The 22,830-nt window shown below is 36.1% G+C and overlaps 1 protein-coding gene across 7 annotated transcripts in view; it reads left to right on the forward strand.

Moving 5' to 3' along the window:
• The window catches only part of IFT81 (intraflagellar transport 81), a 198,285-nt gene that overhangs the window by 131,367 nt on the left and 44,088 nt on the right, over window positions 1-22,830 (forward strand). For all 7 annotated transcript variants that reach the window (XM_042911246.1, XM_042911249.1, XM_042911251.1 and 4 more), the window contains one exon: window positions 5,567-5,713. In XM_042911246.1, the coding sequence (XP_042767180.1) occupies window positions 5,567-5,713 (147 nt within the window). The remainder of the gene's footprint in view (window positions 1-5,566; window positions 5,714-22,830) is intronic.

Here is a 22,830-nt window from a genome sequence, read left to right on the forward strand (position 1 = left end):
GCTCAAATTGTCCCATTTTTTAATACTAGGAGGCTTTTCAAGTTAACTTTTGGTTCCTTTTTAATATTCTCTTCGTCTTTGATATTGTCTTTGCTTTCTGGTTTGATAAGAATATTTCTATGTTCATCTTTTATATTTCCTTCTCTAGGCTTGGAATTAGACTTCCTTCTATGAGCCTGATTTGTTTCATTAGGAAATGATATATAGCAACTGAAATTTGGGTATTAGGATTTCTCATTGCTCCTTGAGTGGCCCTTATTTTTAGGTCTTTTTTGTGGACAAAGCTAAGAAATAGTTTTTTTCTTCTTCTCTTTCTAATGTCACCCTGAGTTCATATTTACCCTTCCAGTTTAGATTCAAGGCTACTGGGCTTCTGCTTAACCTCATCAGTCTCACATCTTTCTCCTTATCCCACACTGGAAATTCTGGTTCTCAGTAATACCAACATCATTTAATCCTTTATTTGCTTTAATCCACACTTTATACACAACAGTTTCAAAATAAAAGTAACAATACTACCACCAAAAATATGATTACTGCTGAAAATTGTTTTTTATTTTGTTTTGTCCTTAGGATATATGCCACTAGGAATATACAAATTACTGTTTTGAAGTCACTTAGAATAGGTCCTCTATATGGTTATGCCACACATTAAACTGGATACATATGTATGTTTATTTTTATTTTTAGGGATTAGTTTTATGATCTTTTAAAATATTTACATGATTCCAAGTCAATTCTAAAAAACAAAAAAATATTCAAAGACATTTTTAGCATCTACTCCTGTGCTATCCTAATATTTTCTTCCCTCATAGGTAATTTTTTTAAAATGTTTAAAGTCGGGGCGCCTGGGTAGCTCAGTCGGTTAAGCGGCCGACTTTGGCTCACTCAGGTCATGATCTCGTGGTCCATGAGTTCGAGCCCCGCGTCGGGCTCTGTGCTGACAGCTCAGAGCCCGGAGCCTGTTTCAGATTCTGTGTCTCCCTCTCTCTGACCCTCCCCCATTCATGCTCTGTCTCTCTCTGTCTCAAAAATAAATGTTAAAATATTTTTTTTTAATTTTTAAAGCTAATTATTCCACTAAAAAATAATGTTATATATGGGGGACCTGGGTGGTTGGTTAAGTATCCAACTCGATTTTGGCTCAGGTCATGATCTCACAGTCATGAGAGCATCGAGCTCTGGACTGGGGGTGGAGCCTGCTTAAGATTCTCTCTCTCTCTCTCTCTCTCTCTCTCTCTCTCTCTCGCCCCCCCCCCCCCCCCCGCCTCATTCTTCCTCTCCCTCTCTCCCCCACCTCTCTCTCCCTCTCCCCGTCTCCTTCTGCCCCTCTCCCCTGCTCACGGGTGCACACATGTTCATGTGCACTCTCTCTCCCTCTCAAGATTAAAGTAAAAAACAAAACAAAATAATAATATTATATATACATAGATCCATATATCTCCCTTCTGAGAGAAGGAATCACATACACACTTTTCTTTTTAAAATTCTTAACAGTATATGCTGCTAAATAGAATAGTCTTTATTCCTTTTTTTTACAAGTTTATTGAGATACAATTCACATACCATATAATTCACTTGTAAAATGCACAATTCAGTAGTTTTTAGTATATTCACAGAATTGTGCAACCATCACCACAATCAATTTTATTTATTTTATTTTATTTTTTTAGTGTTTATTTGTCTTTGAGAGAGAGTCCAAGGAGGGGAGGGGCAGAGAGAGAGACACACACACACAGAATCCAAAGCAGGTTCCAGGCTCTGAGCTGTCAATACAGAACCCGACATGAGACTCAAGCCCACGGACAGTGAGACCATTGACCTGAGCTGAAGTCGGACGCTTAACTGACTGAGCCACCCAGGCACCCCCCACCACAATCAATTTTAGAACGTCTAAACCTATTAGCAGTTACTTCCCATTTCCTTCCCAACCTTCAGTCGTAGGCAACTACCAGACACCAAGCTGTCAGTATAGATTTGCCTGTCATGGACATTTCATATTAATTCACTCAAATGATATGTGATCCTTTGTGACTGGATTCTTTCACTTGGCATAGTTTTTAAAGTTCATCCGTGTTGGGGCACCTTGGTGGCTCAGTTGGTTGAGCATTCAACTTCTGCTCATGTCGTGATCTCACAGTTTGTGGGTTCGAGCCCCACATCAGGCTCTGTGTTGACAGCTCAGAGCCCAGAGCCTGCTTTGGATTCTGTGTCTGCCTAGCTCTCTGCCTCTTCCCTGCTCATGCTCCGTCTCTCTCTCTCTCTCTCTCTCTCTCTCTCAAAAATAAATAAACATTAAAAAAAAATTTCAAGTTCATCCATGTTGTAGCATGAGTCAGTACTTCCTTCTTTTTGTTACTGAATAATATTCCATTGTATGGATAGATCATGTTTTGTTTATCTATACATCAGTTGATGGACATTTGGGTTATTTCTACCTTTTGGCTATTATGAATAATACTACAGAGGACATTCTTGTACAAGTGTTTGTATGAAAATATGGTTTCATTTCTCTTGAGTATATTCCTAGGAGTGGAATTGCTGGTTCATTTGATAATTCTGTGTTTAACATTTTGAGGAAATGCCAGACTGTTTCCAAACCAGTCCTACCAACAGTGTATGAACACATTCATTCCTCCACATTCTTGCCAACACTTGTTATTATCTGCTTTTTCCTTTTGCTCATAGCCGTCTTAGTTGGTATGCTTATTCCAGTTCATGGTACATAGTATCCCACTGGGTGCTTATACCACCTTTCATTCAGCCAGTCACTAGTTGATGGACATTTGGGTTGTTGCCATTCTTTTGCAATTGCAAGTCATGCTTCCATGAACAGATTTTTGCCTATGTCTTTGCACGTGTTTGCCAGCGTTATCTTTAGGATACAGTCCCAGAGGTGAGATCGCTCCGTCAAAGGGTAAATGCGTCTGTAACTTTGTTAGATGTTGCCAAATTCCTCTCCAGAGAAGTTGCAGCGTTTCTTGTTCCCACCTGCCATGCAAGACAGTGCCTGCCTCCTCACTGCCTCCAGTATGTGGTTGAACTTTTAGAGTTTTGCCATCCTTGTAGATAAGAGATGGTATCCTGTGATAGTTTTAATTTTCACTTATCTTATTATAAACAAGGTTGAGCATCTTCTCACATGAGTAACAGGTGTTTTAATTCTTTTTCTGTGAATTGTCCCTTCATGTCCATATCCCCACTTCTCTATAGGGTTGTTGGCCTTTTTTCTTTATGTATTAGAAGTATTTACTCTTTGTCTGGTTTATAATTGTAACGTTTTCCTCCAGCTTGGTGTTTGCCTTTTTATTTGTTTATGGTGCTGTTATATCACCATGGGAAAGTTCTTCATTTTTATGAAATCAAATTTAATAGTTCTTTCTCTTATTATTTTACGTTTTGAGTCATATTTAGGAACATTTTTCCCTCTTGTAAGTTATAGTGAAATTTACTCAGGTTTTCCTTTTGGACTCCTATGATTTAATTTTTTATATTTAAATCCCTGATTTATTTAGATTTTTTCTGGTTATATGCTATTTATTGTATATGGCTATCCCATTATCTAATTGTCCTAATATCAGTTAGTAAAAAATACATTTTTCACCTATGGATTTGAGATTCTGACTTTGTTTTATTTCAAATTTAAGAATGATACTGGGGGCACCTGGGTGGCTCAGTCGGTTGGGCATCCGACTTCGGCTCAGGTCACGATCTCGCGGTCCGTGAGTTCGAGCCCCGCGTCGGGCTCTGGGCTGACAGCTCAGAGCCTGGAGCCTGTTTCGGATTCTGTGTCTCCCTCTCTCTCTGACCCTCCCCTGCTCATCCTCTGTCTCTGTCTCAAAAATAAATAAATGTTAAAAAAAAATTAAAAAAAAAAAAAAAGAATGATACTGGATTTATTTGTGTATTTTCTATTGTTCCATTGGCCTGTCCAGGTACACATATTAACTTATTTGCAGAAGCTTTATAGTCAAGTTCAAATAACTGATAAAAGTACCCACCTTCACCTCCAATTGCTCTACTTTTTCAGGGTTTTCCTTGCAATTCTTGTTTGTATGTTCTTTCAGTAAGCTTTATTACCAACTTGCCTAGCTCTTGAAAAAAAAACATAGTTTTTTAATTATTGGGTTTGCTTTATATTTATCAGTTACTTCAGAACTTACATCTTTATGATATTTGATCTTTATGATATGATGTTCTTCCCATCTAAGAACATGTTATGTGTCTCCATTTGTTCAAGTTGATGTTTTTTGTCTTTCAGGAGTGTTTGTTTTCCTCAAAGTTTTGGAACTTCTCTTGGCTCCACATCTTATTTTTTGCTTTTATAACTGAGGGCTTTTCCTCCCTTATGTCTTCTGACTGATTTGTCTATGAATACTACTGATTTGTTTACTATGGTTTTCCCATGGTTTCTCTTCTCTTTTTTTTAGACATACAATCATATACTATGAAAATTCCAACTTTTCCTGTCAAATTCTTATGCTTCTAATTGCTTTCTCCTGTCTAATGGTATGAGCAAATACCTTCAACACAATATTAAATTATAGTAGAGATAGTGGGCGTTTTTACCTTGTTCCAGACTTAGTGGGAGATACTCTCATGTTCATTAAATAAGATCCTGTTTTGGACTGAGGTTTATATTTATTTATTTTATTGTGTTAAGGAGGTATACTGTCAATTCCTGTATGCTTCTGGTACTCATCATTTCTTCTCTCTTTTTTTGGCTGGAATAATTCTATGGAGAGAAACATTCCTTCATCATCTGTCTTTTCATTTTTTAGACAGAAAGAATAGACTGGTTTAAAGGGTTTGTATTAGAGATTTCCCCTCTCCTGTCAAGTTTGTGTGAAGAAAATATTTGTACTATTTCACTTAAGAAGACAGTTTGGCTAATGTTTTTCTTACACTAGTACAGCTGTGGTTCATTTGAGGAAATCCCCCAAGAGTTGCTAAGTAATGGAAAGTGCTGTGTTCATGGCTGAGAACAGCCATTTGGATTGTGTAAACATTTGCATAATTCCGGTGAGTCAGATGTTTGGTTTTAAACCTGCACTTCATTTATTAGAATGCCCCAAATATAATAGATGTTTTAACATTTCATTTTAAAAGTATGGCTATTGAATTTAGGTAAGATAACCTGTATTGTAGTTTTGAGAATAAAACATTCTTGTTTTCTTCTGGTGAAAGGAAAGCTACCATGAAGAAAAACACTAGAATTAGGGATAGCTTCTATTTGCTTACCTAGAAAGTATCTTCATTAACATTTGAGTGTTACCTGACAATATTTGAATATGTATAATACTATTGTATTTTTGTTTCTCTGCTGATATAGCGGTATTTTCAGGGCTTTTGTCTTCCAAAATGTCTTTGGGTTGATATTTAATATACATTACATGCTCATATTAAACATATAACTAGTGATGACAGGTAGTAGGGTATTGGTTAGGAGAAGCCAACCAGATACTGAAAGTTTAGCTTGGGAAAATCTAAAAAATAAATAATTTCACAAGATAATAGAAAGTTGATTGTATGTCTAATTTCACATTCATATTTTATACTCAATTAGGCATCCATCATTTCTCGTAAAAAAGAAGCCAAAGCTGAGGAACTTCAGGAAGCGAAGGAGAAGTTAGCCAGCCTAGAGAGAGAGGTATCAGTGAAGACAAATCAGACCCGCGAATTTGATGGCACTGAAGTTTTGAAGGGAGATGAGGTAAGTTGAGGTATCTAATGGGACAAAGTTATGAGTATTGCTTTTGTTTGATACCATTCATGTGTTTTACTTTTTTGGTTTAAATGTCAGTAATGGAAAGTTCATCTTATTTTATAAAACCTATTTATTTAAAACTGAAAAGTCTTTGCAATGGTATTAAGATATTCTTGATATATAATGACATAGATCTTAGTGATTTAACAACATAATATTCCAAATTTTCCCTTTTTAATTGGGTGAATTTATGTTGGATTTATTTATTATAAGTATTAAGTTATAAAAGTAAAACAAAATGACTAGGAATTAACAGGTAAGACAAAAATTCATATTCCTTGATAAATGTAATTCCATAAAGGGCTGAGAAAATATCATCACTCAGTTACTTTGTCAATAATGTGTATTTGGCCACTGAGACTGGTACCATTTAAATGACTTCATTGTAGGAGTACTATATGGCAATGAGAAACAATGAAATATGGCCCTTTGTAGCAACGTGGATGGAACTGGAGAGTGTGATGCTAAGTGAAATAAGCCATACAGAGAAAGACATACCATATGTTTTCACTCTTATGTGGATCCTGAGAAACTTAACAGAAACCCATGGGGGAGGGGAAGGAAAAAAAAAAAAAAAGAGGTTAGAGTAGGAGAGAGCCAAAGCATAAGAGACTCTTAAAAACTGAGAACAAACTGAGGGTTGATGGGGTGTGGGAGGGAGGAGAGGGTAGGAGATGGGCATTGAAGAGGGCATCTTTTGGGATGAACACTGGGTGTTGTATGGAAACCAATTTGACAATAAATTTCATATATTAAAAAAAAGAAAAAATAAATGACTTCATTGTAGATGCTTATAAATTTTAAAAATACAACTATATCTAATGTTGCTATATACTTAAATTTTTGAACAATGTTTCAACAGCTGTTATTTCATTTATCCTTCTTTCAGACTCATGAGATTAGTAGGACAAGTAATATTGTCATTTATATATATGGCTAAATTTAAGCACCAAAAATATAATTCCCCATCTCATTTTCATAAAATTAGCTCAAGAATGAATGAGTGAATGAATGAAGCAAAATATCTTGTGTGAAGGACAGTGCTTTTTTTTTTTTAAAGCAAATCAAGAGATAGGTATAGGTTATATTTTAATTCCTAAACATTGCCTATACTTTACCACTTCCTACAGCTTACTTATTTTATATTAGCTACTTAGCTACTAGGCCTCCGAAAAAGCTACTTTGAAAAGCTGCTCACATCCAAACTTCAGTTTTGGCTTTGAATAGTTATAGAATTCATACTGTTACAAATTGGCAGTGAACCTTCACTGTGCCAAACACAAGTGAGTTGTTCCCATGGTGCCACTTTTCTCTGTGGTACTTGTGATTGTAGTCTCCCAATATGCCTTTAGCTTTTTGGGAAGTAGTAGATTTCAACAGTCAGCACTTGACTGAAAAATTCCTTTGGCTTTTAACATCCACGTCCAGATTGCTTTAAGAGATGGGGATATTTTAAATGTTACTTGGAAGCCAACGGGGTGTGCTTTGTGACATCCTTGCTATCCGAGGGGGGAAAGGTTAATTATGCAACAATCTTGTTTTATAAGAGGCCATGCTTCCTCCTAGCATTTTTGTTTTTTCTTAAGAAAATGCTGCCCAACTGACAAGAAATACTAATTGCTATGGCCATAGTTGGCATGAATAGTGCTTATAAATTCAGTGTTAGATATTCCTTCTATGCAAATGTGAGGGTATAGAACGTACTGTCAACCTATTAGGTTTTATTTTTGATAAATTATGGTGAATAGAAGTGTCTGATGACAGAAAAAGGCATACTTTTCTTAAAGGGAAAAAGGTAACTTTGGAAATGAGGTCAACCTAATTTTTAAACAATATCTGGTCAGAAACTAGAACAAATTAAGTAAATCATTTGGCAGTTACCTAAAAGAACAGAAGGTATTGGGGAACATTAAGCATAATTTTGTAAAGAACAAATCTTGGTAGACCAGTTTTATTTTCTACTTTGATAAAGTGGCAGACCATATGGACAAAAGGGAGGAAGTTTGTTATACTTAAAATTATATAATATAGCTGGACTTCACTGAGGTTTCATTTGGTATCACATGGTAATCACCAAAAAATCGTGGTTTTTTGCCACCCATCTGTTAACACAGTTGGTGAGACGGCATCGAGAAGTAGTGGCATGGTATTTGGAAAGAATTTCTATGGCAGGAATCACAAATAGGAGAACAAGGAAGGGCGGGCTAACATTTATGGAGCACTGTTTATACAAGGCTCTGTGCTAGATGCTTTACAAACACACACTCCTTTACTTCTTGTGTTCTCATTCCTGCTGTTCCCATTTTGCAGCTGGGTGAAGCTCAGGGAGATTGTAGATGCACTTCGAGGTAACAAGTGGCCAAGCTGGAATCCAGGTCTCTCTCACCTGTTCCTATAGACCTGAGCAAATCACTTCTCCATCTGTAAAATGGGGATGATTGCTCTTCACTGTCATTATGAAGAACACGCAAAATAATGGATGTCACAGCTTCCCAGTCAACATGTAACATCTGGCATCCAGAAGTCATTCCTATGGGTCTCATGTCACTGCATGTGTGAGAAGCGGTGTAGTGGAAGGGTTATGGGCATGGGCTCTAGGATTTGATTGTTGGAGTGCAGATCCTGGCTTTGTCATCTTACTGGCTGGGCAACATTGGGCAGATTCCTTAACCTCTTTGTACTCTGCTGTAAAATGTGACTTTTATCGCTATATACCTCCTGGAATTATTACTGTGCAGATTAAACGAGTTAATACCTGAAAAGTGCTTAGAATAGCACTAGCACATGCTAAGTGCTCAATAAATGCTAGCACCTGATATTTTTATATTTTCGTCAGTCACTTGAATGAAGAGTTTGAAAGCTAAGAATATAGTTTGCAGCTTAAAACTTGAACTTAGTATTTCCCAAACTGGGTGCAATTCAGTAGAAATAAATATGAAATAGTTTCTGTTTGTGGATAAATGATTTACACAGATTCAGGATGGGATGAGATGACACTAATGAGAGTCGTTTTAGCTGCTATCCACTGAGCAGTTACTGTGTGCTCAATCTTTAAAAACATATCGTTGGTGATGGTTGCACAACAGTGTGAATACACTTACTGCCACAGAACTGTACCCTGAAATATGGTTAAAATGATAAATTTTATACCGTGTATGTTTAATCACAGTAAAACACACATGTAATATATCCTGATTCATCCTCTCAAAACACTTGTGAGGTAAACATTATCTGCATTTTGTAATTGAGAAAATAAGATTAGAGAAGTTTAAGTAACTTGCCTAATGTCACACAGTTAGTGAGTTGCAGAGTAAGGATTTGAACTCGGGTCTGACAGTCACAAACTGGAAACGTTAGCCTGGTAGAAACTGTACAACAGCCATTTGTTTGGATACAAACTTTCATTCCTTGATTATCCATATGTGATTGTTTGATTAATCTTTTCTTGGAAAAATTTAGGAATGTGACTGTTAATGAGGATAAGTACTATACATATAGTAATTTTTATTCCTTTGTCATTTTCTTTTTAGAGGTCAGCTAGCAGTTTTTAAAGTTCAGTATTGAAGTATGCATTTTGATGTTTCCCCTGCCATTAAAGTTATTCTTCCAGATGTTGCATTTTGTCTGAGAATTTTAGCTCTTCTGTTTGCAGATGACAGGTACTACAGGCATTTGTGCTTCACTAGACTCTCATTAGTATTCCCTGGATGTTTCTTATTAATAATAGATGAAGTGTCTAAAAATTCTTTTTCTTTCATTGTACTTTGGTTATCATTTTAACATTTTAGTTTCATTGTATTGCCTTGCTTAATTATGGCAGTAAGCATAGGAATGTGTTTATTTCTTATTCTGCCAGACTGCTAACGTGGGTAGGAATTTCTTGAACTGTTGAAATTATCTTCTCAGTGATAGAGATTTTCTTGCCAGTCTAGTCTATCTTGATTTCTTTTTCTTCACACCAGTATTTTTCAGGTGATAAGAAGGTTAAACTTAGAGACTAGAGTCTCTTAACATAACTGAAAATTGATACTAACAAATATGTTTCTGTGTCTTGAAGTTTTTTATATTGGATTTAAGTATGTAGTAATTAAGCACAAATCTGGTTGAATTGATATTCTCAAAGAATTTTGAATGCTGTCATCTCTGAGAGAAGTTACCCAAAAAATACCATGAAGCTTCGTCCCTAATACTGACCTGTTTGTCATTCTTATCAATATTTAGATTAATTAATAATTAATGTTTATTATGCAGTTACACTGTGCCAGGCACAATATTAGGCTTCTTATATACATTATCTCATTTTTTTCATTGAACAACTCTAATTGTTACGATAATTATTCAAGTTTTTACAATTATGGGAACCGAGGCACAGGGAGGATTTATGCTAACTCACCAAGATCACATGGCTAGTAAGTAGTGGTGCCATGATTTGAACTGAGGTGGTCTGCCTCCTAAACCCTTAATAATTTTCACATGACAGGAAGCCAGAAGGAATAGTCAGCGAGAGACAGATGATAGAATTGGGATTCAAAGTCATCTTGGAAGCCAGGAGCATTGTGCTGAAACAAACAAAATGCTGTTAATAGGATGATAAACACAATGTTGTGGAATTCAAGTTCTGTCTCCCATCTCAACATATCACCCATGAATAATGCAGCATTAGAAAACAAATTATTATACTCCATTAATAAAAATGTAATATCCCATTTATGGTGATATTATGCCTGAAATGTTATGTTACAGTTTTGGCATATGTGTTAAGAAGGACATAGTCAAGGCAGAGTCCAGGTGTAGGTGACCAAAATGGATGAAAACTCTGGAAACTTTCGTAGAGAGAATTGATTATGTATTAACTGAGCACACACACACACAAAATAGAATTGCACTTAAAATTTCAAAAGGATTATGGAAAGGATGGTGTGCAGAAAAAGAGTTAACATAGCAGGCCTGAAACTGCTATTCTTAGAAAATCTTGTTTGCAAGGTTGGCCCTTGTCTGGCATCTAGGAACTTTGATTTTAGAAAGATTTCCACCATTCCCCAAAAAGAATTGCTCACTGTGCCTGAACTGTGAGTACAAAGAAAGTGGTTTATGTTGAACACCTGCTTTCCTTCTCAGAGCCTGGGATTTAGGTAAGGGCTAGGCAGACAGTATGCCTCTGTGGCCAGCCCCCAAGTAAAATGCCTGAGCACAGAGTCTCTAATGAACTTACCTGGTTGGCAACATTTCACACATATTGTTACAACTCATCACGTATTGTTACAAGTCATTGCTGGAAGAATTAAGGGAGAAGACTCTTGGAAGCTTGCCCCTGGTTTCCTCTGGATTTCACCTCATGTGCCTTTTCCTCTTGCTGGTTTTGCTTTTATGTTTTCACTGTAATAAAGCATAGCCAAGAATACGACTATATGCTGAGTCCTGTGAGTCCTCCTAGCAAACCATTAAACCTGGGAATGGTTTTGGGCCCCCCCCCAACACAAATCGGTTAATATTCTTGTTTGACAGAAGGCAGAATTAGGACCAATGGTTAGAAAGAAATATTTGATCGACTACTGAAAATTTTCTACAACTTAAGCTTTCTTCAGTACTGAAGCAGGCTGCTTTGGTGAAGCAGAGTGCTCCAGCATTTAAAATATTCTGACAGAACCTGGATGAGAGACATTTTAGAAGTAACATGTGCAGTTAGTAGAAGAAAGATTGTACTGGATCAATGTTTGGGGTTTTTTTAATCTTAAAAAATCTGACTATACAAGTAATACCTGAATACATTCTTGTGGTATGAAAATGAAGCAATAGGCATAAAGTAAAAGTCTTCCTTGACTGTCTCCCACCCCCCATCCCAGTCCCTCAGTCCCTTTACCAAAGAGAAGCCACTGCTTCCAGGTTTGTGTGCCCTTTCTTTTCAGTCCTTTCTCTAAAGATAGATATAGATCCTACCGTTCTGTGGTTTGTAAAATGTAAATGGTATTATACTGTGTGTATTGTGCAACTTGCTCTTAATAAAATGTCTTGGAGATTTTTCCATGTCCATAATGAGGAGATTAAGAGAATTCTGTAGAAGTTAACAGAATCAGCTCTGGAGCCAGAACACCTGTGTGCAGATCTCTGCTCTGCCACCTGTTAGCTATTCAACCTTAACATGTTACCAGACTCCTCTGGGCCTCAGTTTCCTTGCCCATAAAGTGGGTGCAACTGCTGTGGAAAACAGTATGGCAATAATTCAAAAGTCAAACACAGAATTACCATATGACTCAAAAATTCCCCTCTGAGGTTAGAATCCTCATGTGGTTTTCTATTAGGATTTTCTAAGTGCAAATTATTTCTATTATTCCAAGTTATGGTAACTTCAGATATTTGGACAGGATTTTAATATTAAGTAACCTTAGTTTTCCATAATTTGGAGTGCTTTTAAAATGTTTACACAGAATTCTCTAACCTTCTGCAGGATTCAGTGTGAGAAAAAATAGGAAAACATAGTATTATACTCTAATATAATAGCTAATGGTCAGACATCTGACTCTGAGTTGTCAATAAATTAACATTGCTGTGGTCAATGTGATTTTTGAAGATAGCATAATAACTAAGTAGCACGTCTTCCAGAATATATACCCTGTTATTGTTTCCCCAGCTCATAGCCCATGGCCCTGAAATGTACTTCCATAGCACTCTGTTCCTGTGTGTTGTAACATAACACACTTAAGATCAATTGTTCAGTTTCTGCTTCCCCTGAGAAAGCAGTGAGCTCCATAGTGGCAAGAGCATATCTATTGTTCACCATCATGTACTTAACACTTGGCACATAACAGACACTTGGTAAATGTGTGGAAACCTGGAAGTATATAATGTAGTCTAGACGTGTGTATGTCTTTCATCAGAAAAGTGATAATATTAAAAATGTCTTGGTCCTTTTTAGTAGGCTTTGGTTGATAAGAAAAGTTATTTATATTAATTCTTCAACCTAACCATAGTTGCATATTTCATTGTATAGATATTTCATTGTACAGATTCATTATTTTTGGATACCTGACCACACACCTAAATTTACCATTTAATCTGGTAGCCTCTGTTAATTCTTAGGTAAGTACAATTTTGCTATTTTTTTCTTTGCTCTTCCATTAAGAGAGAGACTCAGATGAGCAAAGAAAGAGCCTGTGCCTCTTGTAAATAAATAGTTCCACATAGCTACTGACATTATTGTCTTAGTCACCTTCATATCTCAGAATCTCTGCTTTAATTATTTGAAAAAGCAAACAAAAAATCTGCCCCAGTGGTATAGTGCTGGTCCCCTTCCTAGAGCTGTCATTCAGATGAGTGCCTGCCTTTGGGGTCTGAACTTTTTTATAGCAACAAATGAACCTCTGGTTAAAGTCCCACTGGCACTTCATGCAATCAAAGGTCACTCCTGGTTAATGGTGTGTGAGTATAGAATCCATTGTGTTTTGTTCCCTAACCATTACAAGAAGCTCACCTGTTTTGCAGCTATGACTGCTTTAAAAATGTGCTTGGTCAAATAATGTTTATGAGAAGCTTTAGAAAGATCCAACCAGTTCATTCTACAGCTACTGATAGAAATCCTAGAGCTAAATTGCAAAGATTATGAAATCTTCTTTAAATACTTCAAAGAGAAGCACAGCGAAGATAAGGGAATCCTGGCAAGGTTTGCTGCAGCTGTCAGATCCCGAAAAATTAGGAATCAAATTTTGACACTTGTAATTGAATCATCCACCCTTCTAAGTGAGCCCAGGCAAACCTGTGATATTTTTAGAACATTTCAAACCACATCACACTCTTTAGAGTTCATAGCAGGACCCAAGGCCCCTAAAATTTCCCAAGAGATGGAACAAAACAGAATCAAATAAATTTAGCTCAATCTGCTAGAATAGAAGTAGTGTATTTATGCAAGCAATCTAGGTAACGCCACAGTTTCAACTGAAAATTTGAAAACTTTTCATTGAAAAATTTTTTGAGAGTTAACTGCTTGGACAGCCATTGAAAAATCCATTAACTCTAATATAATAACAGCTGTGCAGTGGTGATTTGATTTATAATAGAAGCATAGAGACCTTGGACGGTATGATTAACTGTGTTTCACAGATGGATGTTCCTGTGCCACAAGTTTCATTTAAGACAGATTTCTACCAGCATATATCATATTGCTTATTATAGACTCTCTCAAAAGAATTAGCAGTTAATTATATTGCTTATGGTTGGCTTGGTGAGATTTTCTAATTTAAAGTTAAAAACATAATACAGGTTGGAAAAGGTTAGAATAGTATTTGTATGTGTGTCTGTGTTGGCACTAGTTATGATGAGTGATTTGAAAAGACTGTCATTTTAACAGAAAACAAAGGTTGCTTTGAAACATTTTGTCTTGCCTTAAAACAAGTAGCAAATCTGAGACCAGACTTCAGGGAGTCAAAATGATTTATTGGAGCATAACATGAAAAGACGACTTCTTCAGGTTTTCTACAAGTCTGAATTCAGCCAGAAGACACTGACAAATGGGTGAAAAAATCGTGACCAGGGGGCATATTCATGCTACTCTTGAACAGTCATCTGACACCTAACTCTCTTGGGCCTATTTCTGTAGTTTTCCATGCTTAAAAATCATTTGATGAAATAACTGACCAAGATGTGATTTAATTAATAAATGGAAAATAGCATGCATATTGGACTAACAGGATTTGAGGACAAAAGCATTCGTTCTAGTCCAGTTTTTTTAACTTGCTGAGCTTTGGTGAGTTGTATTAATTTCTCCATAGGTTTCTTTCTTTATAAAAGGGAAGCAGTGCTTTTTCAAAAAAAAAAAAAAAAAAATAGATCCTTATGGTTCTTGACAATGTATATATTAAATGGGAGTCCTCACAGCTAATTACTGTGGAAATAGTTTCATGCTGGATATTGAGGTGGAGAATTTGCAGCAGGAGCAGAGATTCTGGTTTCCGTGTAAATATCCAAAATGATGCCTGGAATCTAATAATGCTTTTGAGTTCCAGATAAGCTTGAAGAGCATTCGTAAATGGTTACATACTTAAGGAAATAAGCTGCTTTGTCCATTTAAAAAGCTAGCCCAGATTTTGATCATTATTATTAAAGGTTCTAAAACGTATTAAGTGGATAAAAGGAGAAAGAACATCTGGCAAATTCCATTTTGATCACAAAGGAGTAAAATTAGTCCTGAAGCTAGAAGCTAGCACTATAAAGCCTTAATCTTATTGATCTCAGAGAATGATGGCTGTTCTTTCATAAATGACAAAGTTAGGTTACAAATGCATGTTGGTCCAAATGTTTAATAATAGCTGCTATAATGGGCCTTCCTGCACAATGTAAAGCTTTATAGTTCATTTTAATGACAAATTTGCTTGATTGACCTGCAATAGTGCACTATAGAAAGCTTTTCCCTAATGATCCAAGGATTTGTTGCTTATCTCCTATGCCAGACTCCCTTTAAAAATTATTTTTAAAATATTTTTAAACTAAAATATTTTTTAAGTTATTTAAGAAAGAAACCTTAAAGAATTCACTAATAATCCTACTTTCCCAATACAATGGCTATTTTTCTTTTTAAAAAAAATTTTTTTAATGTTTATTTATTTTTGAGAGGGAGAAAGAGTGTGAGTGGAGTGGGGCAGAGGGGAAGAGAGAGAGAGAAGGAGATGCAGAATCCAAAACAGGCTCCAGGCTCTGAGCTGTCAGCACAGAGTCCAATGCGGGGCTCAAACTCACAGACTGCAAGATCATGACCTGAGCCAAAGTTGGATGCTTAACCGACTGAGCCACCCAGGCACCCCACAATGGCTACTTTTATTTCTTAATTCTCTTGGTGTGTGTGTGTGTGTACACACACACACACCAAGAATATAGATTTGTAATTGCTTGCAATAGTGATTATTCTGTTTTAGCTCTAAAGAGCATCTACCACACTTACATTTGTACTTTTCTGCTTACTCTAATCACTTGACATGTCTTTATTTCTTTACTGTTTAGAAGAAACAGTACTCGTCTCTTATTTTCTAGGTACTCCTTAACTATATTCAAACAGAATGACAGACATTAATCATTATTCAACTTTTATAGAATTTTAGTGTATTTTCTAGATCTTATTTAAAAACTACCTGGTTTTATTTTAGACAAATAATCTTTCATTTTATACTGGAAACACTGTATGTTTTGATCCTCAGAGGTTATAAAAACCCTTTACACAGTAATAGAGTATAGTTTACACAATAATAAGGTATTTTCAAGAATTGGCTACTGAATAATGGCAATGATGGTTATTAATAATTACAGATATTTAGGTCAATAATTTGTTTTATTTTATTAAACTGTAAACAATGATAGCTCCTATTTATTGAATGCTACACTAGGCATTGGGCTAATTGCCTTATGCACATTTTCGTATCACTCTAAGTATTGTTACCTTCTTTTTTTTCCAGTTGAATTAATTGATATATAAAGACAAAAAAATAATTGCGCAAGGTCACTTTAAGTGGTGGAGCCAGGATTTGAAATTATATTTCTCTGATTATTATATTTCCTGGAATTTCTCTGGAAATTATATTTCCAAAGCCCATGATCTTGACAAGTCTCTGAACTGCTTGTACTGCTCCTGTTGTACTGCTCCTGGGACCTTTAATGATTTAAGTTCTAAATGTGACTTTTTTGCTCATATAAATTATTACAACACAGAATTATGAGTACATTTAAATTTTAATCCTCAAAGTCTATTCAAAATAAAATCTATCAGCAGTTAGGTTTTTGTTGGTGATGGGCAGGTTTTGAGGTGGGTTGCACTTTTAATTTAATTACACTTTTTTTAGATTGATACAAATATGTAGTTTAAAAAGCAAAACATTACTACACAGCTCATAATGAAAATATGATCCTCTTTCACACTCCCAAGTCCTCCTTCCTTGAGGCAACCACTCTAAATGCCTTTGGTTGTCTCTTCTAGTGTTTACTTCTACATTTCTAAATAACGTTTATGCTGAAACTTTAAAACTTTTTTCAGTTGTTGGCATACTACCGTAGGAAATAAGGATTTAGCCCTACACTCCCCATTCCCTGTCTACTCCCATACCCATCCTTTCATTCATTAGAGCCTCCCAATATAATTATAATTGGTTAAATCATTATTTAGTATATTCATTGTAATGATTGTAGAACCATAGTTTACAGCTGAGCCACATAGTATATACTATGATTACATATCCGTTCTTGTACACTTTTTAAAAAATTAATACTGACCTCATTTTTTTTTTTTTTTTTTTGGTTTGGTTAGTTTTTTGTTTTTTGTTTTTTTTTTAAATTTTTTTTTCAACGTTTTTTATTTATTTTTGGGACAGAGAGAGACAGAGCATGAACGGGGGAGGGGCAGAGAGAGAGGGAGACACAGAATCGGAAACAGGCTCCAGGCTCCGAGCCATCAGCCCAGAGCCTGACGCGGGGCTCGAACTCATGGACCGCAAGATCGTGACCTGGCTGAAGTCGGACGCTTAACCGACTGCGCCACCCAGGCGCCCTGGTTTGGTTAGTTTTTAAATGTACCTGTCACCCACTCATCTCCAGACCTTCTGATAGAACCATGCAACTATCTTAATATGGCATATGTTCATATACAGTAATCTATTAATTACATTTTGTAAACCTTAGGTTTATTGTTCCTGGAGTCCCTTTCATTCTTCTGTTCCAGTCTTGGAAGATTTTTATGTAAGCTTGCTGTAAACCATAGATCCACTGTAAACTGTAATCTGAGGCTTTGTATTCATCATCCTGGAAATTTCTTTAGTGATTCTCTTGTTTTGGATCCCCTACTTCCCACATCCCAAGTCTTCTCTTTCTTAGTTTATTTCCTTGTTGTAATAGAGAATGTTCCTGAAAAGGGGGGACTGGGGAGGTACATTTTTGAGAAACTTGCTTGTTTGAAACTGTCTTTATTCCATCTTCATATACATGATTGATAGTTTGACTGAATGATGAATTCCAGTTGAACATCTTTTTCCCCGAGAATTTTGAAGGTATTGTTCTGTTGTCTTCTAGTATTCGTTGTTGCTGTCTGAGGCTGTTTCAATTCCCAGCCCTTTGATGTGACCTTTTATTGTTATTATTGTTGTTATTTTACCTCTCTTGAAACTTTTGGGATTCTCTCTCTACCTCTGATTTTCTAAATTTTTAAGATTATGGGCTTAAATGTAACTCTTTTCTTCTTTCATTGAGCTGGGCATTCTATTGGCCATTTTAATTTAGAATCTTATTTTATATCCTTCAGTTCTGGGAGATTTTCTTGTATTATTTCTACTCTAAAAAAAATTCTCTTCAGGGTGTCTGGGTGGCTCAGTTGGTTAAGTGTCTGACTTCAGCTCAGGTCATGGGTTTGAGCCACTTGTTGGGCTCTGTGCTGACAGCTCAGAGCCTGAAGCCTGCTTCAGATTCTGTGTTTCCTTGTCTCTCTGCCCCTACCCTGCTTATTCTCTGTCTCTCAAAAATAAATAAACATTAAAAAATATTTTTTAAAATTTCTGTTCTGTTCTAGAACTCATTAGTACAGTTGGAGTCTTCTATATTGATTCTTTAATGTTTACTTTCAAAATGTTTAATTAAAAAAATGTTAAGTAAGAGTAGGTGACAATATGTGTGTGTTGTGTTATATGCGAAGAGTAAAGAATAATGAGATCATGAACATATATACACTTAACACTCAGCTTTAAAAAAAGAAACTGTGTGGCTCCTGTGTGCCTCTTCTTTATCCCATTCAATTCCCACCCCTCTCAGAGGTAACCACCATCTCAAGTTAGGTATTTGTCATTCTCTGACTTTTCTTTACTGTTTGACCACACATTTGTATCCCTAAATGATATATTGTTTAGTTTTCCTAAGCAATACTAATGGAAGCCCTTCTCTGTATATTCTGTAACTTGCTTGTTTTGCTCTACATTATTTCTTGAACTTATAATTGTTTACTTCCAGTATAGAAATATAAATATATAGAGATATATAAAATTGAATCTACAACAATTCATTGTGGCTTATTTTCCAGTTTTTTTTGCTATTGCAGTGTTTCTGTCAAAATTCTTATGTATGTCTCCCATGGCTGTGAACAGAGTTTCTCCAAGGCAGTGTTTCTTACCTTTTTTCAAAACATGACACTTAAAAAAATTTGATCATTGTTTAGCATACTGACATAAAAGGACAAGGCTGCTTATAGCTGAGGGTGACTGGCTTGGGAGTTCTTTATAGTATCTTACCCAGCTGCTGCAAAATCTTAGTGGATAAATGCCTTGGCACACACTTGATATTTGTGCCACATGACTGCAGTGGAACATAGAGCATGCCCCACTTATGAAGTCCTGCTCCGGAGCGGTACCATTCACAGAGTTGTCTGAAGACCAGTTCTAGTCCACAAACTGTTAGTTACTAGTCCATGGCCATGTAAGTTGAACAGAAACATTTAGAAACATTTATAGTGATGTGATATTTTTATTATTTTAGAAAAGTGTCCACTCCACAAATGATTAGAAATTTTAAAAACTGCTCCATCACCATAGATAAATTTGAAATGCCCTGCCATTCATGGAGTGGAGTTGGTGGGGCATAGGGTGAACACAATGTCAAGTTAAGTAGATACAAAATGTTTTCCAAACTGTTGCTCTAAATTAGAAATCCCCCACTCCAGTGGTGTCCCACTTCCTCCTCATCTTCACCAACACTTAGTATTGAAGGACTTACTTTTGCTAATTTGGTGGGTGTTAAAATAGTATATTAATGTGGTTTTAATTTGTGTGACTGATTTGATTACTAATGAGACTGAGCATCTTTCATTATGTTTATTGGCCATCTTGGATTTCTCCTCTGCTAAAAGTCTATTCAAGTATTTTATCTGTTTTTCTACTGAATTTATTTGTCTTTCACTTACTGATTTATGGGTTTAATTTATATATTTTGGATACAAATCCTTTATTGGTTTAATGTGTTACAAAAATGCTCTCCCAAATTGTGATTTATATCCTTAACCTCTTAATACATATTTCGATGAATGAATGTTCTTGATTTTAGCCAAGTTGAGTTTATCAATCATCTATTTTCAGTTTGTGCATTTTGTGTCTTGCTTAAGAAATCCTTTCCTGTGGTGCCTGGGTGGCTCAGTTGGTTGAGTGTCTGACTCTTGATCTCGGCTCAGGTCATGATCCCAGGGTCATGGTATTGAGCTCCATGCTATCGGTGCTATATGAGCTAAGAGTAGAGCCTGCGTAAGATTCTCTCTCTCTCTCTCTCTCTCTCTCTCTCTCTCTCTCTCCCCCTCTCCCTCTCCCTCTCCCTCTCCCTCTCCCTCTCCCCCTCCATCCGTTTGCACACATGCATGCTCTCACTCTGAATATCAAAAAAAAGTGTTTCCTATCTCAAAATTATAGTGATATTTTCCTATATTCCAGAAGAATTTTAGTTTAGTCTTTCACATTTAAGTCTGTAATCCAGTAAGAATGGATTTTTATATGTTATGAAGCAAAGGGCCCATTAATTGAAAGTCAATTCTTTTCCCTCAAATTTTCCACAGCAACAGTCTACATAAACAAAATCCCTTTGAGAGCTTAAATAATTTAAAAAATATATAAAGGGTTTCTGAGACCAAAAAGTTTGAGAATCACTGTTACAGATCCACAAGAAAAAATTAAAAGCTCCAATAAATAGGCAAAGCAATCTTGAAAAAGAAAACCAAAGCTGGAGGCATCACAATCCCAGACTTCAAGATGTATTACAAAACTGTAATCATCAAGACAGTATCGTACTGGCACAAAAATAGACACTCAGATCAATGGAACAGAATAGAGAACCCAGAAATGGACCCAGAAACATATGGCCAACTAATCTTTGACAAAACAGGAGAGAATATCCAGTGGAATAAAGACAGTCTCTTCAGCAAGTGGTGCTGGGAAAACTGGACAGTGACATGCAGAAAAATGAACCTGGACCACTTTCTTACACCATACACAAAAATAAACTCAAAATGGATGAAAGATCTAAAGATAAGACAGGAAGCCATCAAAATCCTAGAGGAGAAAGCAGGCAGAAACCTCTTTGACCTCGGCTGCAGCAACTTCTTACTCAACACATCTCCGGAGGCAAGGGAAACAAAAGCAAATAGGAACTATTGAGACCTCATTAAAATAAAGAGTTTCTGCACAGCAAAGGAAACAATCAGCAAAACTAAAAGGCAACAAACGGAATGGGAGAAGATATTTGCAAATGACATACCAGATAAAGGGTTAGTATCCAGTATCCATAGAGAACTTATCAAACTCAACACCCAAAAAACAAATCATCCAGTGAAGAAATGGGCAAAAGACACGAATAGACACTTCTCCAAAGACATCCAGATGGCCAACTGACACATGAAAAAATGCTCAATGTCATTCATCATCTGGGAAATACAAATCAAAACCACATTGAGATACCCCCTCACACCTGTCAGAATGGCTAATATTAACAACTCAGGCAACAACAGATGTTGAGGATGCAGACAAAGAGGATCTCTGTTGCACTGCTGGTGGGAATCCAAACTGGTACAGCCACTCTGGAAAACAGTATGGAGGTTCCTCAAAAAAATAAAAATAGAACTACCCTACGACCCAGCAATTGCACTACTAGGTATTTATCCAAGGGATACAGATGTGCTGTTTTGAAGGGGCACATGCACCCCAATGTTTATAGCAGCACTATCAATAATAGCCAAAGTATGGAAAGAGCCCCAATGTCCATCGATGGATGGATGGATAAAGAAGATGTCGGGTGTGTGTGTGTGTGTGTGTGTGTGTGTGTGTGTGTGTGTAATGGAGTATTACTCAGCAATAAAAAAGAATGAAATCTTGCCATTTGCAACTACGTGGATGGAACTAGAGGGTATTATGCTGAGCGAAATTAGTCAGAGAAAAACAAATATCATATGACTTCACTCATATGAGGACTTTAAGATATAAAACAGATGAACATAAGAGAAGGGAAGCAATATAAAAACAGGGAGGGGGACAAAACAGAAGAGACTCTTAAATATAGAGTACAAAGAGAGAGTTGCTGGAGGGGTTGTGGGAAGGGGGATGGGCTAAATGGGTAAGGGGCTTAAGGAATCTACTCCTGAAATCGTTGTACCATATGCTAACTAACTTGGATATAAATTATAAAAAAAAATAAATTATAGAAAAAAACTCCAATAAAAAAGTGGGCCAAAGGCAAATAATTTTTTTAATCCCCACGGATGAATAATGAACATGACAAAAAAGTGAATTTCCTTAATAAATGCAGATAAAAAGTAAAATACCATTTTAATTATCAAATTGACAATTATTAAAAGTACTATAAATAGCCTTTGAAGGGCAGTTTGGCAAAATCTATCAAAATCCTATTTCCTTCTTACCATTTCTGAAAATATGTCCTATAGAAATTATTAAGAATGTGTCTGAAGATTTAGCTTCAATATATTCATCCGGGTTTTTTGTGATAGTTTGAAAATTCAGAAATAATCTAAAATCCAAATGATAGAAGAAATGTCCAATGGAAGAAAAACATGGATAATGTATTTTCTTTCCTCTAATTCATCCAGAGGAGTGGGTCCCTTACAGTGCTTTGATGGCCACCTATTGCTTAATTGTACATAGCCATCATTAATCTGGCCAAAACTACCCTTCCCTTACTTAGGTAGTCTGTCCAGTGAATGTCAAATAGTAACCAATCAGCACAGAGCACATTGAGTAATTGGTGGGTTTGTTCTTCCACCAAAAATATTTATAGCTTTTAGCTTTTAAAAATAATTCTGGAGCACAGCAAGATAAAGAAGGGAAAAATTGGCCTAGATTACAGAAGATAGCAGATGAATAGGGTTGATTTCACTTTGGGCACTTTGCCCAGGACACTTTTAATAGAACATATAGTTACTCTAGGGATTCTGAGTCTGTGGTTATGGCAGGCTTACACGTTTATTCTTTAAAAGGAAAAATTGCAAGTTATTAGACTCTAGGTACATTGGTATGACTTAAATTTTTAAACCATTCCTGTAATCCAGCTATTGATAATTT

Source organism: Panthera leo, chromosome D3 (genome assembly GCF_018350215.1).
Source record: "Panthera leo isolate Ple1 chromosome D3, P.leo_Ple1_pat1.1, whole genome shotgun sequence".
Taxonomy (NCBI): domain Eukaryota; kingdom Metazoa; phylum Chordata; class Mammalia; order Carnivora; family Felidae; genus Panthera; species Panthera leo.